Here is a 17,023-nt window from a genome sequence, read left to right as displayed (position 1 = left end):
TGCCTTTCTTCTTTCTTTCTTGTTTCTTTCTCTCTCGTGTCTCTCTCTCTCTCTCCGTCGTGTTTCTTTCTCTCTCTCTTCTTTTTCTGACCCTCTTTTCTTTTTCGGCCTCTCTCACTCTCTCCCCCTTTTTTTCTCCCCGTCTTTTTTTTCTCTCTCCCTCACAACTGGTTCGCCATTAGGAATCACAGAAACATTTATGTTTAAAGATTTAACTACAGGCAAACCACTAATACACCTATATGAAAGCTGTTTAACCTGTCATAAGGTTTGTGTCTCTGTATCTGGATCTGAGACTTAGAGCAGCCGGATGAGCACATTTTTCAATCACACTGTTTGACTGTGGCCTTCCTGATTGGTTCCATGTTCTGCTTCTCCACCCCTCATTCTCTACTCTGCTCTTCAGGCTGACCACAGTTGTATTAAAAAAAAACATCAATGTTTTTCTGTATCAATAATTACAAAACTTCATTAATTATTGCCTTATGTATTAGCCCCGGTGTTAATGTAAAATGGATTTCTTGTTGTATTATTGATCCACATTGGTACAATGTTTAACCAACAACCCAGAAAAATGTATTTGCCTTTCATGAGTTAAGGCATGGGTCCGTTCTATCTCTTGCAGAATATTTACTTTGGAGAAACTGGCTTATTATGTTTTTTGGCAAATGCTAACTAAACATCCATGGGAGGGGGAAATGTGATTACAGGAGGTAGAGGGGACAGTCGTGGCAGAAGAGGGACTCTGGGAGATCTGGCAACGTGTCCAATCAGTCAGGAAACGGCCATGCCAAGTATCAGAGCCTGGAGCCTAGGTCTAGTCAGCGTGGTGCCAGTGATGTACACAGGCCGGTCACAAGACCCCTCGTATCTTAACTGGCCCTGTCATTTGTGCACAGAGCAGCGACACGAGGCTTACGAGGCAGACAGGGCAGCACTGACCCTTTATTCAGACTATAGAGATAACAGGGCTTGTTTTTCTGAAGATTACATAGTATCTCAGTGATTTCACACTGTCCTGCACAGTAAGCTTTGCCTTAAAGGGAAACTTTCATATCTTTTTTTACAGTACTGTTATTTACCGTACAGTGTAGAACAGACCCAAAACTTGGTAAAAATCTTATCCACCTTATATCTCTTCCATTAAACTAGCAGATCACAAACTTTTTAGGAAACTTTTTTGCTCCTTAGATCACATCCCTAGCACCCTATATATACAAACATTGACTTCTTTGGCTACGTACACACATCACATGGTTCCTGTGCGAATTGCCTCAAGGCTGATATCGGACAAGAATCTGATGCGTCCACAACACTCGTCGTACGTCCTGGCGGATCCACAGATGACGAATAAGGAATGATCATAATAAAAGTGAGAGAGCACAGCTGGGTGCCACTCTGTCATTCTCCACCCTCTCTATAGAACAGAAAGGCGGTGTATGTACACCTCTCATTCATGCATCTTTTTTTAGTCTTTGAAAAGGATCATGAAAGATCCTTTCCAACAACGATTACAGCACGTGTGTACGCAGCCTTTCTTGGCTTATAGATCATCACCTACCCATTACTATGGGGTCTGACTGGAGTGACCAGTGGGTCAGATTGAACCACAAAATCAAGTTGTGGCTTTTTACACCTTTGGTGCAAAACCGCATCACTGTTACCCAGATTTGCACATGGCCACACTGCAAATTGAATGGCAACAGCAAGACCAAAACAATTGCATTTGGGTACCGTGCAAAATATGGCCCTCATCACTGTAATGGGAGCAGTTAAGCCTACAGCAGAATGCTGTTCTCTTGCAGGTCTGAAATGACCCTATACCCATGGATTTGTATATAGCTATAATTATAGGATTATATCATTATAGGACAACTGTACTTTAGTAAAATTGTCCTTTATCAAATCCCCCACCTGAGTTCAGCCGGCCAGCTAAGATACATTCCTTTTCGATCCAGCAATCTTCACACTGTGCAGACTTCCCAGAAGAGCCTTTCCAACTAAAATGTCCTATTCTTGGTGCATATGCTTATCAAGACCTAGTTTGTTCCTGTTGCTAATGATATCTCCTCTGCCCAGCCTGCAAAGGCTTCTGGCACTTTTAGTTTTAGTATTTTTCCAGGGTATTACCTGGGATATCAATTTTTTTACAGGTTTGATGGATAACACAGGTTCAGTGATGAAACTGTATTTTCTCTTGCCTTGGAGAACTTGGGAAGGCAGGCACTTAGGAATCAAGACAGAAACATAGTTTTGCTGGAAAAAAAAATGTATACATGTGGAGAGGAGCAGATGATGGGTGGAGTGCTGTAGTCCTGCAGGCTGACCTGACAATGCCGGTTGGGATTTCCCATTTCTATAGAGTATACATGTGGAGAGGAGCAAAGGTTAGGTGTAATGCTGTAGTCCTGCAGGCTGACCTGACAATGCCGGTTGGGATTTCCCATTTCTATAGAGTATACATGTGGAGAGGAGCAAAGGTTAGGTGGGGTTGGGATTTCTATTCTATAGAGTATACATGTGGAGAGGAGCAAAGGTTAGGTGGAGTGCTGTAGTCCTACAGGCTGACCCGACAACACGGGTTGAGATTTTGATGCAGTAGAGGCTGACAAATTAGCAGGTGTTTTTCTGTGGTACAAGCAATAAAAAATAAAGCCTGGCACAGTCCATATATGCATAAGTTTGCTGAAACATCCTACCCACATAGTTTTGCTTTGTACATTTGCAGACAGCAGGGGTAAGTAGATACTTTATATGTTACTCTGTTTGGTCTGAGCAGCCCTTTATACAGCTGAGTAAGTCCATTTTATACTGTGTTTTCTTCCCGCTGCCCTATAAATTTACATAGAGATGACTTGCACGGAGCAGCTTAATATTATGTTAACCCCTTTACTATGATGTGAGATGGTGAGGTAGGCGCGGGGTCTGATGACTCTGCGCTGGGAATATCACACATCACAGGCATCCATGAGAAGCCATTCCACTTATACAGCATGGAAACTACCCGACCTGAAGCTCATGGTTTATGTTCAAGAGCGGCATTAACTTTTTCCTACCGCAGGCGAATAAACGCTTTCCCAACCTCTCACTTTATTTTGGCATTTGTGTCAGTGTGTCTTTGGAAATATCCCCCCTTTTCCTTTCAAACAGAAACAGCATTCATTACAAAAGCTCCATAAACTGTGCCTTTGATCTGCCTCATAATGCTAAAAGTCACTGCCCTGCTATACTGCTGAGACCTACATCTCATAGGCCTTCATCTCTTAAACTTAAAGGGAACGTGTCATTGGGAAATACAACATTAAAGGACAAGGCTGGGAAATGCAGGAGGGGGGTGTCAGCAGTACATCAATATACTCTATACTCCGTCACATCTATAGTAGCCTATTGGACATCCTATTCCAAATCCATGCACAGTAATATGAAGTTTTCCCACCTTTGAACGTCTAGCAGCCCCAATTCTTCTGGAGTTGTACTCTTTTGGAGTACATTGGTAGGAGTTTGCTCCCAATTGGGCAAACAGCATTTCTAAAGTCAGGCGCTGATGTTGAATGAAAAGTCCTCGGTCCCAGTCAGAGTATGGATTCATCCCTTGTGGAGTTCAGTAGGGTATAGGGGTCTTCTGTCATATTAAACTCAAACCATGACTCCATGGAGCTGGCTTTTTGCAAAAAGGGTCTTCCCCCTAATGCAGACTTTATTAACCTTTTTAACATGGGGGAACCTTTGAAATAACTTGCAGGATTATAAGTATCCTTTTCTATAATTACTCTATCCACAGCTCACCGTACAATAGTGTGGTGGTCAGTGGGAAGAATTCCTCTTGCATTGTTGGCCATTGGAAAAAATGTAACCCTTACAAATGGCCAAAAAGGTCATTGGTGTCACCTAAACTGACCTGAGAGCCTGTAGCACACTGTAGATCTGAAACTAGCCTTATAGTTTGTCCCAACCCTTATAACGGGTTAGGAAAGTGCTATGAACTAGACATTATCTCCCCGCTGTTGTATTCATTGTTTGTATTTTGCTTTGCAGAATCCAGTGACTATCGTTAGTCCCTAGTGAGGTATGTCTTCTAGCAATGGGAAAAAAGGAAGTTTATCTTAAACATTGTCTAATTCAAAGTTTCCCAACCAGGATTTCTCCAGAGATTGATAGTCTGTTTAATCGGGTAAACTAAAGTCAGTTTAACTGATATTGATGATCTTTTTGGCTATCTGTAAGGGTGACATTGCCCTGTAAATATAGTAATTATAGAAGGGGTTCCCCAAAGACCTTACAGACCTTTTCAGGGTATGTTAAAAAGGTCAAGAAATGCTAGAAACTCTACAACCATTTACAATATAAAATAAGGTTATTTCCCATTCAACTGTGTAAGTTGCTACCCAGGGGCACCAAATTTCAAGAGGACCGCAGCAAATCTTGGGGCTTTGAAATTGCATGGTTATCTCACTACCCGTTGTCCTGGCTTAGGCGTTTGCCTTTTCATTAAAAACTGTAGTCATCCTTCTGAATGGCGGTGTTATTCTGTGGATGTTTTCTTTTTTGTCTTTCAATAACAGTAACATCCTGCAAAAGTTCATTACAGCATATTGCCACAAGTCTATAAACAGTCCAGGAGAGAATTAAACATCAACAGCTGGGCAGTTTATTCATTATTAACAGCTCTCCTTCACATCCGGATATTCTTTGTATATTCTAAACATGCAGCTTTTAGTACTCCGACTGAGCCAAAATCCCTGAGCTGCCCCGGAGATGGACTGCGAGCTTTGTTGTGAATGGGCTTAGGCTGGGTATAGATAAACGTATCCCTGATACATAGAAAAGAATAAGGCATATATGTAATCATGTGTATATATGACCAGAAAATATCACAAGCTTGCTGTGTATCAAAAAGAAATCACTTTATCCTCAAAGATCCTAAACCTATCCGGAGGAGGCCAGCAAATATAGAGGTGATCATTCTGCCATTAGAGGAAAGGGACACCATAAGATTGCCAAAACCCCAAATTATGGATATGCAGCAAAGAGAAAAAAGCCAGAGAAAGCATACAAACAATAATCATTGAGGTTGGACACCATGTAAGGTGGCTTCTAGCTCAACAGAAATCAATTGTATTATGTGACAGGTTAACAGTTCAAAATAGAAATATTTAACACTATTACATAGATGAGCATGGTGGGATGAACACAATTATCTCTGTCCCGATGCGTTTTGGCAATATGGCTTCATCAGAGGAATGGTAGAGATTTATTGGTGTCTTCTTCTAAGTGGTGACGAGCTCAAAATGCAGGTCACAGGAGAAGATATTATGAACTGGCTAAGTGTTTTCCTTCCAGTGGGATTCCAAATGAATTCAAGATTATTATTATTTATAATATTAAACAGGATTTATAGAGTGCCAACATATTACACAGCCTGTACATTAAATAGGGGTTGCAAACGACAGACGAATACAGACAGTGATACAGGAGGAGAGGACCCTGCCCCTAAGAGCTTACAATCTAGGAGGTGGGGGAAGTAACACACAATAGGATGGGAGATATGTAGTGGTGGGAAGCAGTGATGATTTCAAATGACAGATGAAGATGGGTATGTAAGTTTGAAAAAATGGGGTTGAGTGCTCTTTTAAATAAGCAGAAAGTAGGAGCAATCCGAATAGGACAAGGAAGACCATTCCAGAGAATTGGGGAAGCTCTAGAGTCTTGTATCTGTGATGAGGTAAGATCCTAAAACTGCATTAGTAAAAATTCAATGTATTCTCACTGAGTCCTAGTCTAGTTCAGGACAACTTATATGAAATTGAGGTCATTCCAAAGGATTAATCATTTGGCCCTTTTTACTCAAGCGCAATCAGCATTAACACAGGCCAGGGGGATATGTTGTATGTAACCATATGATTAAAACTGACAAATTAAAAAACGTATAATAACATTTGTGACAAAATAACTCGCATATAAAAAATACTTTATAGAAAAAAAAAAACTTAAAAGTTTTTAGTAACTTCCATGTTGAACTATATGCCAAGTTTTATGATGGATGAGTAACTTATGGTTGTTTTTACAGTTACACATGCAGATTTGATCAAGGTGAACAACCCCAAGGGCCCATTGAGACTTGTGTGTTGGTATTCGTTGAGTTAAGGGAACCCATTCAAGAAATGGAGTATCGGTGCACAGGAATGGACCAAAAATGCTTTTCCTAAAAGGGTGCCACAGTGGATAGGAAAGGCTCTGATATGCAGAAGGGGCAGTGCTAGAAATGTGACTTTTTCATTTTTATTTGTATTTTTCTAAGTTGTTGATATGGTCCCTTTAATCACCGAACCACTATCTACTGAGCTTTGCTTTTCTCCCCTACTGTCATGCCTACTTACATCCCTACCCTGTCCTTCCCCTCCCGTTCCTATCCAACTTTGCATTGCTCGTAATAACGCACTACATGCTTAGTGTCCTCTCTTATTGCTCTATAGTCTAAATTTTTTTTTTTATTAATTAGATCCACAGTCCCATAAATGAAGGCATTGTTTAATCATGGCCAGTAAAGGAGTAGGAATCATAGAAGTATCTGAATCTTCAAGCTTTCATAAGGAATTTTACGAATTGTGTACAGTCTTTATCCTCTTTAAAATGGACCCTTCATGCACAATGCATGGTCTGTTAAAAAAATGTCCAGGCCATCGTCTACCATAAATATGACCTAATGTTAGTGTGTGCAAAAGTACCTGTAATGAAAAAAGTTTGACTTCTTCATCAATGGGTAAGAAGACATCACTGTTCTGGGAAACTTTCTGGGAATTGCACCACAAGCCAAATCTCTCTTTAAGGCTTTTGCATGAGACTGCCATAAAGTTTATCCTGCTTAGTATTTCCATGGATCTAGCCGGAAGAAGGGTGATGTCACCCCCTCTTAGGTGTTCAGAAGATGAAGTTATTATGATCTTTTTTTCTTTTGTATGTGCAAAATATACCATAACAGCAGATGATGAGGATTCCCAGACAGTATATGTGGACTTGCATTTTACTGTGAGATCATCACTAAGCATTCTTTAGCAAAAGCCAAGCTTGATGATGATGATAAATAACCAGTATTTATGTAGCGCTGACATATTACACAGATGTTTACAAAGTCCAATGTCATATCAATAACTCTCCCTTATAGGGGCTCACAATCTAAGGTCCTTACCATAGTCATTTGTCATTTATTACAGTCTAAGGACAATTTGGGGGGAAGCCAGTTAACCTAACTGCATGTTTTTGGAATGTGGAAGGAAACCGAAGTACCAGGAGGAAACCCACACGAACACAGTCAGAATCTGTGAACTCCATGCAGATGGACTCCTTAAATTCGAACCTGGGACCTAGCGCTGCAAAGGCCAGAGTGCTAACCTCTGAGCCACCATACTGCCCATTTATTACATTTGTTGGATGTCTAGGACCAATATTTTTTTTTAAAAGAATTCAAAAAAGTTGTTTTTAGGTTCGCATAATCTTGGTTGGTGAAAACATTTGCTGTACACAAAGTAGATTTATATCCTTTGCGGCAATTAAAAAAATATCTTTAAATTAGTTTTTACGACAATTTAGTTATAAGCATAGGACTTTGTTTTGACTCCCATTAGTGCCCTGCCAAACATTACGAGCACCGATGGCAGATATATATGGGCACTGAAATAGACAAGTTTACAGTTTATTGGTACAAAGACGTCATGTTCCGAAAACGCTTGCGCCATCTCCACTCTGGGAACAACCTTGACAGGTTTTAAAGCTGAAAAACAACTTTCGATTTTATCCTAATGAGCTCTTATTCAGTCCAGTCGTCGTATATCTCTAGGAAAGAAAAAGTACATTGAATGGCGGTGTAGTAGTTTACACTCGAAGCTTTGGGTTTATTTAGCTTTCCTTCGTCGTCCCGTTGGAGATTTTCTACCTTCAGAGAAATTGTATTGCTGCCAGTGAGAAGTAAATTTGTTATGTTATTTTAGCAATCTGAAACATTGGCAGCTCCGGAGCCGCTGGACTGGGGTCAAGTCGAGAAATATCTGAATTTTTTTAACATGAAAAGAGCTTAGTTTAATTCGCGTAAACAAGGTTTCCAGTTTCGCTGTGAATTGTCGGAGTTCTGAGTAGAGGGGAACTGGATGGCACCGGATGAGGGGTGGAGTAGAGATCCTCAGTTCTGGCTTTTCATTTGAATCATAATGCTCCAATCAAAGACAAAACACAAAAAGGTCAAAATAAAAAAGAACCATTATTTTGTTGTAATTTTTACTAAGTTTCTTAATGAGTGCAGGGGGTCCGGTTGTTCGTTTTTTTTGGAGCTATTTAAAGTGAGCTTAGTCTTTTTGACAGATACTTGGAGCAATTGGGCAGTCCAAGAGGGATATCTCATGTCTTTTTCTTTATTAATGATCCGTCTAATTTTTTTTTTTTTTAAAGTGAAATTTTAGTTCTAGATTTGGAGTCAGAATTTGTGATTTTATCACTGTGCTGCTCACGGTTCTCCTTGATGAAGGGGAAGTTGTACCTGAACATGTGCAGTGCAGGGATCTCCCTGCTTTTTTTAATTTTTTTAATTTTTACCCATTCTGTGCATGACTATCTCTTCTGCTGCTTGTTAAAAATGGTCCCAGCCATCTTTAGAGAGACATCTAAAACATGATGTTAAGTATTTCATTCTACCAGGATGACCGTATTCAACTAGAGAACGCAAAAGGGGTTGGCAAGTCCGTACTCAGGAAAAGATCAGCTGCTGGAAACCTATATACAATACTGATCACTAGCCATTTGACTCCGCTCACCTTTTTTGGCACAGCATCTTCAATCTTGGTTCTCTTTAACTTAAACCCTACTTTTGTTAGTTTGGGGTGAAGTAGACAAAAGTAAAACTCCTGCCACTGTGCATTATGATTTTGGACTGTTTGTAGGCTCACAACTATCTTACAGAAGTGCAAGATTGCTGCTGTTTACACAAGATGTGAATTAGGTGTTTTCTACATCGCTACTGTGTTTGCAGGACTTCTGCAGATGGATCTCTGTGTATTTTGCTATTGGATAGGCACCTTCCATGCACTTTCCGTGCTTGCTTTGTACAGAGAAAATGCAGCGAACTTTTTGACCTTGTCCATCTTTTTCCGATTGACCAGTGAGCAGCATTTACAGGTATCCCAAAGTCGGTGGCTTGTCACCTTATGCCTGGACCTAATGGACACCTTTACAAATTACTTGGCCATTTTGAATAGAAATAGGACAGCTCCTTATTCTTCTTGACATCATTTGTAGGTTTTATTTTTATTTCAGGCTTTGTTTTCTGTAATTCGGTGACCGCTCTGCAAATCTGCTAGCTGATGGATCACAATTTGTTTCTTGGTTGCCAGAGGAACATCTCTCCAGAGTCTCAGCATCTTACTGATCTCATCTCGGGTACAAGGGCCTTGATGAAATTTTTACAAGCCTGCCATGCCCAGTAGTCACACGTTCCTCATAAAGTCGCCTGAAATTACCTGCTTTTCTTAGCGAACCCAGCAGGCTTGCATCCTGACTGCTTGTGTTCCACAGTCCTGGTTTTTTGAGAGCTACCTCTGATGGTTGTGCAGAAGATGTAAGGCCATTGGAATGTTTTTCCTCGCCTGCCGCATTTTACAGGCTGCGAAGGGCAGCTCGCTCGATTCCTGCATGACCTCATCGCCCGCGCTTGTTTGTTGTACAGCTGATTTTGGGTGGGAGCGTTTGGCTCCAACTTGGGGGCTGCACTTTTAAAGGAATTGTTAAGAGCCTTCACCTAGAGGGATTCAAAAACTGTTCTTCGTTTGCTGAAGAAAGAGATCTCTTTAATCCTTTATATTTAGTTGGTGGAGTGTCAGTTCCAAGGAGGACAAGTGACAGTTTTAGTGGAATTTAATTTGACAGGTCTCTTGGGCTTCCAGTAGAAGACACATCACGAATCTGGAATGTTTAATACTAAGCAGTTAGTAAAAAGAATGACTTTATTATTGCCAGAGCATATTAAAGTGAAGTGCTGTTTGATTTAAAGAACCACACGAGTCGAATAGAAGACTCGCTGTCAATCACTGGAATGACATTGATGTGCAAGAAACTTTTCAGCTGCACTAAATTTAGAAAATTTCCTTATACCTTAAATTATTTGTTTTCCAATTCATAAAGTAGATTAGCCTTTTCCATTAAAAACGTCCTGCAATGTTATTTTCTGCAGTGCAAAATTTTGTAAATAGTAGAGGTATCTTTTTAAAATATTATTTAAAACATTTCTAATCCCCACAAAGTTAGCAGCTGCATTAATTTTTATTCAACTCTTTTTCTGATCTTCTAGTAACACAATTCTAGGTTCAGGGTTTACATCGCTTTACTAGTAAGGAACTGAGCTATTCTGATTTGGACTACAAACAACATCACCCTCTGTCCTCATCTCTATTACATGTGAGAAAGTTTTCTGTAGTCTGCAGAAAATATTGGTGAAATGTGTCAATTACTGAGATTGCAGTTCAGAGCAAATTACAGAAATCTTTTTTTCTTGCAGGATCATCTGATATTGTTTGCAGAAAGTGTACTTGAATGCAGCCACCACATCTAACAACGGATAAGCTGCAATATACTACAATGTTATACTTTTATAATTGTACTTTAATTAGACCCCTGTTTTGCTTTAAATATTGTGCCCATGTAAGATTCACAATCAAATAAGAGCTTGTTCTTTATAATAACTAATTTTTTTTTTTTTAGACACCAAAGAGAAATGTTGATACAATGATCAGGAATATTAGCACAATTTCACTAATGTGGTCATCGTATTGTCTTTCAGGCGGACTTTGGACTGTGTTAACGCTCGGAGGTGTGGGTAGCAAACCAACCCCTCAGCAGGAACAGTCATCACCCCTTGCAAACCAGAGCCTGCTCCTTCTTCTGGTCCTCTCCAACCTAACTGATGCACCAGATTGTCCAAATCCTTTCCGCCAGGCTATCACTTCTTTCAGGAATACACAAGGTATGTTGCCATTGTAATTTAAAGGGCTGATCCAAACGAAACTGTATTATGTTTTGATTTCATACATGCTTTAGTATTCTAGCCAGAAATCTGGGTGGGGAAAAAAGCTGTAGGCGGGTGTTTGTCCGTATTGTGACCCAGCTTTTTAATAGCCACCCAAAACCGGCTGGGTAATTACTGAAAAGTGCCAGGCGGTGCACCCTGCTAAAAGGGGCTGGGGACAACACTGTGCTTACAGCCCTCACTTAGGGACTCCCAAGATTGTAAAGTATTTTAGAAACATTTATTCTAGGTTACAAATCGTTTTTAGGTTTTTGCATGAAGAGTTTTAAGCTTTATGTTAAGTGAAGTATTTCCACATGACCTAGGTGATATGTTTCCTAAAATTTTAGGAATGTGTGTTTTTTTTTTTTTTTATTTTAACCCAGGACAATGTCTACTTTTTTTTCCAGACAGCTCAGTTCCACCCAGCCCTAACCCACACTCATTTCAGATCAATTTCAACAGTTTGTACACTGCCCTCTGCGATCAGCAAACGTCCGATCAGGCCACCCTACTCCTGTACACATTACTACACCAGAACAGCAACGTTCGCACCTATGTACTGGCACGCACAGACATCGAGAGCCTTGTAAGTATTTATTAGGTGATTTATTTACATGGGAAGAGAAGACCGTGTTAAGAGAATTAAAGTGGAACTAAACCTGTGCTACTCACCTGTCCCTATTCCCTCGCAGGGCGCTATTATCTTCTTTTTCCTTTTTCTTCTTGTTGGTGATCTATGGCCATTTTGAGTGGCCGGAATAGGATAGCGTAACTCCTGTGCAGTATGTGGGAGTTCCGCATGCGCAGAGGAAGCTGGGATTGCCAAGTGTCCTGGCAACTAATGCTGACACTGTACATGCGCAGCTCAGTTTTTACCAAGTACCTTGAGTGATCAGGCAGGTAGGAGGGGTTATTGCAGAAAAGTCTTTGCCTGTTTCTTTCTGCAATAATGACCTTCCTGATCATGAATTCTTAAAAGTGGAACTTTAGTTATGCTTTAAGCAGGCAGACCACTTTTTTTTTTAAAATGCCAGCTGCCTGTCTATCATTCTAATCTACAAGCTTCAAAACTTTGGGTCACTTGCCTAAATCTAGTAGAAAAGTAAGTTTTATGTCCTCCTTGCTGCACTGTTGTTGTGCACCTGGACTGTAATAGAATTTAAATAAGTGGCTTACCTAAAACGCCTTCATCCCCGTTTCTGGGTGAGCAATGTGTGGCAGCCATGCAGCTGACAGACAACAGTTTTCAAGGGACCTCTGACACCCCAGGGTAAGCGTAAACTTACCTATGGCATAGCGCCCCCCCCATTCTTAAAGACCCCTGCTCAATTTTTAAATTTATATTCTTAGCAATTTGCATTTTTTTATGCGCTAGTTGCATGGTTCCTTCCTCTTCTCCTTCCTCCTCTTTGTCCCTCTTCTGACCTGTGCTGACCTGGAGTCCACAGAGTCCAATCTGGTTGGTTGATGTGCCCCCAAGTGGTGAATTTAATGGTGTTGAGCATATTCTAGTCAGAAAGGATTGCAGAGTAGGTGAGTCTGTGGGGTGGAGTACTAATGAGGAGGTGAGTATTGTCTTTTTTTTCAGATTTGCTGGGCAGGATTTTTTTGTTTGTAGTTAGAGAGACAAATTTGAGGCAATGATTTTTCTGTGTTCTTCACCAATCATGATGTCACTATTTGTAACAACTATTGGAATATGTTGGTGAGTATCTAGGGAGCACTAGATACTACGTTAAAAGGAACTGCATGCATTTATGAAGTGGTGGTGGGAATTTTTTATGGGCAATATGCAGCAAGAAGCTGTGAGCTGCCTTCCATGAGGAACATGTAAGGTATTTGCTTTTAAAGTAGCCATATATGAAGCTATTTATGACCAGTCTTGGTATGAAGCACCATAAACAAGCAATTTGTTATCAAATATTTAACAATGCAACAAATTCATATAGTTTTGCTGTTGACTATAAAATATGTATCCAAAAATATTTAAACAGTCATCAATTGTTTTATCATTCTATATGATGTTCTTCGCTCTTGTTGGTGCGAATATATAAAATTTCTGATTTGTGGTATAACACTTCTCTGTTGTGTTTGAAGGTTCTGCCAATACTAGAGATTTTGTACCATGTCGAGGAGCGGAATTCCCATCACGTGTATATGGCTCTGATCATTCTTCTCATCTTGACAGAAGACGATGGCTTCAATCGCTCAATTCATGAAGTGGTAAGACTTTATTATGTCTAATAATACAAGAGATGACCTAAAGTTTCACGAATGAACTAAGTTACTAAGTAATAAGTGAGGCTAAATGGTATTATTTCATTTGCTTTATACAGTTTAGTTTTGGTGTAGTACTAAGCAAAGGCTACCTAAGCACAGGTCATGTAATGATGTCCTTCAAAGTGTGCATGACAGCAATTGTCTATTGCGGCCTTTATGGCCCTTTTAAACATGGAGGAAATGTTAAAATATTTTGCAGGTCTCAGGGAACCCCGGATATAATTACTATATCCATAGCTCACAGTACATTAAAGTGGTGGTCAGTAGGAATTATGCTTCCTACTTCGTTGTGGGAAGAATGTCACCCTTACAGATGTGTGGAAGGATCACTGGTGTCAATTAAACTGTCCAAAGAGGCACCAATTGGTACCTCTGGCACCAATTGCTCCAAAGAAGCACCATTGCTCAAGGAACCCCTAGCAACCTCTGGAGGTCAGAGGTCTTCAGAGAACCCCTGCAATAGATAATATAGTCACAGCTCACAGTACATTAGTTGGTTGGTCAGTGAGAAGAATGCTGCTGTTTAGTTGGAAGAATGTCACCATTACAGATAGCCAAAAAGATGATTGGTGTCACTTAAACTGACCTGAGAGGCACAAGATGCTCATTGCTCAAGGAATTCCTTGTAACCTCTGGAGGAAGCCTGGCTTAGAAACACTGATCTAATCAATTCTACTCCTACACAATAATAGGATGATACAGTTTATGGCAAATAGATCGGTTTTACACGGTTTTAAACATTCATGGTGATTTGTGTTCCTAACCAGCTAATATCATTCTAATATCATGCTTTCTTACCCATTATTATTATTATTAGACAGTATTTATATAGCACCAACATTTTAGCTATCAATGTACAATAAATACGTGTTGCAAATGACAGACAGATGCAAACAATAACGCAGGGGGAGGAGAGAACCCTGCTTGAATCTGAGAGGAGGGGGGATATAGAGCACAATAAGGATTGTTCCAGGTGACAATTTATTGCATTTAAAATTTCATCCTACCCAAAATTAACAATTAGAACCAATCTCTGAGCAGTTATAAGATATACAAGCTAATTAAACCCTGAATTCAATTGTGTCTTTTTGTTCTGTATATTCATATACCTTGCAGTTCCTTGTACAGCAGAACTCAGATTTTAGGGGGTTGCGGGGGAATGGCAGCTCAGGAAGCCAATCAGTTGTGTTTCAATGCTCAGCAAGTAACATATTGAAAGGAGCAGAAAGCTAAATGAGAGAAAAACTCATCTGTGTGCTTCTTTCTTTTCAATCACAAATTGTGGAAGAGGCCAAACCAGTTACTGAAACTTAGAATTGAGTAGAGTTAGAGCTGTGCTGTATAAATCCTAGGACAGGACTGACAAAAATTGGCAGGTAACAGCTAACATTTACATTTTATCCCTATATTTAACTGGAATTGGGGTAGATGTTGGTTGTCTAAATTGCCATCAATCAGTTTCCATCTGCACCCAACTTCTGCACCAGTCATGAGGATGTCTCACACCTATATTCTGTATTATAATTATTTATTACAGAAAAGTTTGGGTGAGAATTCTGTACTTGGCATTATAAAGGTGTAATCCAAAAACAAAACCAGTGAGTCCAAATTACTCAGCCAGCATGTCTTTAGCAAATGCTAAAATATGAAGTATGAACATTCTTTTATCAGACAATGACTACACGACGACATTTTGTGTGATCAGGTAATAACATACTCATGTGCTATACACTGAAGCAATTCTCTTTGTAGCTATGCCCCAAAATCAGCATAATTGAGCCAAGCTCATTTTTATTTTACCTTCTATATCATTTCTGCCATTTAATCACAAAATGCCACCCTTGTCCTCATGTTTTCTGCCATGAAATGTTTTTCCAGTGTGTGTGGCTCACAACGCATCAGCACTTGGCATGGGAAATAAATCTAATTTTTCATCAGGAGATAATTATTTCAGTTCTGCTGAATTGGGACATTTTTCTAGCATGTCGGAAAGAAGTAAATGTTTCCCGAGGCTCCAGATTGTGCTTGTGGATTAAAACATTTATTAACGTGGACTTAAAGGCAAACTCCAGGTTGGGCTCTAAAAGAGAACATTCCCCATACACACAGTGGCTCAGTGGTTAGCACTCTGGCCTTTGCATCACTAGGTTGCAGGTTTGAATCTTGGCCAGGACTCAGTCTGCATGGCGTTTGCAGCTTCTCCCTGTGTTTGCGTGGCTTTCCTCTGGGTACTCTGGTTTACCCCCACATTCCAAAAACATGCAGTTAGGTTAATTGTCTCCCCCCAAAAACATGCAGTTAGGTTAATTGTCTCCCCCCAAAAAATTGATTGCAGTAAAGTAAAATGACATCCTTTATCTGGCTCTACTAGCAGATATTCGTAAATCTGGAAAGAAATACAAATCCTGTACTTGGCATATATGACGTCTAGGGCTTACATAAGGCTAACTGCAAACATTAGACAGTGGCCATGGCTGAGTTTCACTTTAAGCCGTGGCAATAAATGTAAAGAAACTAGATGACATAGTCCTCATACACTTTACATTTCCTCTCCTCCTCCCTCTCTTCCCTGCTCTCTGTTGGGCTTTGTGTCCTGCGGTTTTGATATCTTGACTCCAGAGGCGAGGGCAGCGTTCCAGCTCCATCTCCAGCGTTGGCCAACATTTTCTGCTGGATCTTATTCACTCATGTTTCAGAACAATAAATAAATATGATCCTTTTAAAGTCATTCAGGCTTTATGTCGTGGATTTACCGTGAGATCTTTTACTACGGAGTGAAAAGCGGTAGACGGGAATTACTGGTTTCTATTGAATCAATCTGCCATGTGTTTTCTATAATATGATCTACGTCTACTTGACACTGTGTGTTGGATGGGGGAATCAGGTCATGTTTATTGCCTTTTGCTAACTCATTACTTTTTTATTGTTTAGAATGTGTAAAAGAGTCTGTCTACATGCATCCCATTGTTTTAAACCAGATTTCCACTTCTCCCCTTGTCCGCTAGGATTATAAAAAAGCTCATTGTGGTGCAGTCACCATTTCCTCATGCCAGTGACTAGTTGCCTCCGAGGGGACGCTACAAGTAACTTCTATCAGCCTACTGCCACCCACCATCAAATCTGCAGATGCTGGTTCTTTAGAATCCATTTGCCATTCCAACTCTCTGGAATGGTCTTCCTCATCCAATTCGGCTTGCCCCTATTTTCTGCTCATTTAAAAGAGCACTCAAAACAAATTTTTTCAAACTTGTCTACCCATCGTCTTCTGTCTCCTAAACCCTCACTACTTCCCACTACTCCATATCTCCCCTCCTATTGTGTGCTACTTCCTCCACTTCATAGATTGTAAGCTCTTTGGGGCAGGGTCCTCTCCTTCTCCTTTGTCACTGTCTGTATCTGTCTTGTATTTGAAACCCCTATTTAATGTACAGCGCTGCATAATATGTTGGAGCTATATACATCCTGATTAATATTAATAATAAACTCTGAATGTTTCAGTTCATTCTACCGAAAGCAATTATCTAGTGCAGAATCTTCATCGATCATAGGTCATAACATTTCTGCAGATCTGGCTTATCATGTACTATGACTGGTGCATCTAGTAAGAACTCTATTTGCACAGTTGGATATCATTGACTTGTAATATGTGTAATGGTGCAAGCTGATTTTGAAGTTAACGTTGTTTTGCATGCTTTG

The 17,023-nt window shown here is 40.1% G+C and overlaps 1 protein-coding gene across 2 annotated transcripts in view; it reads left to right on the top strand.

The window, feature by feature from the left end:
* DYM (dymeclin) overlaps positions 1 to 17,023 on the top strand; it is a 213,763-nt gene that overhangs the window by 58,878 nt on the left and 137,862 nt on the right. For both annotated transcript variants that reach the window (XM_072416728.1, XM_072416729.1), the window contains exons 8-10: positions 10,820 to 11,002; positions 11,455 to 11,633; positions 13,145 to 13,270. In XM_072416728.1, the coding sequence (XP_072272829.1) occupies positions 10,820 to 11,002; positions 11,455 to 11,633; positions 13,145 to 13,270 (488 nt within the window). The remainder of the gene's footprint in view (positions 1 to 10,819; positions 11,003 to 11,454; positions 11,634 to 13,144; positions 13,271 to 17,023) is intronic.

The sequence above is a fragment of the Pyxicephalus adspersus genome, chromosome 6 (assembly GCF_032062135.1).
Source record: "Pyxicephalus adspersus chromosome 6, UCB_Pads_2.0, whole genome shotgun sequence".
NCBI lineage: Eukaryota > Metazoa > Chordata > Amphibia > Anura > Pyxicephalidae > Pyxicephalus > Pyxicephalus adspersus.
The sequence above is the reverse complement of the archived record's forward strand: the minus strand, read 5'-3'. Positions and strand labels throughout refer to the sequence as shown.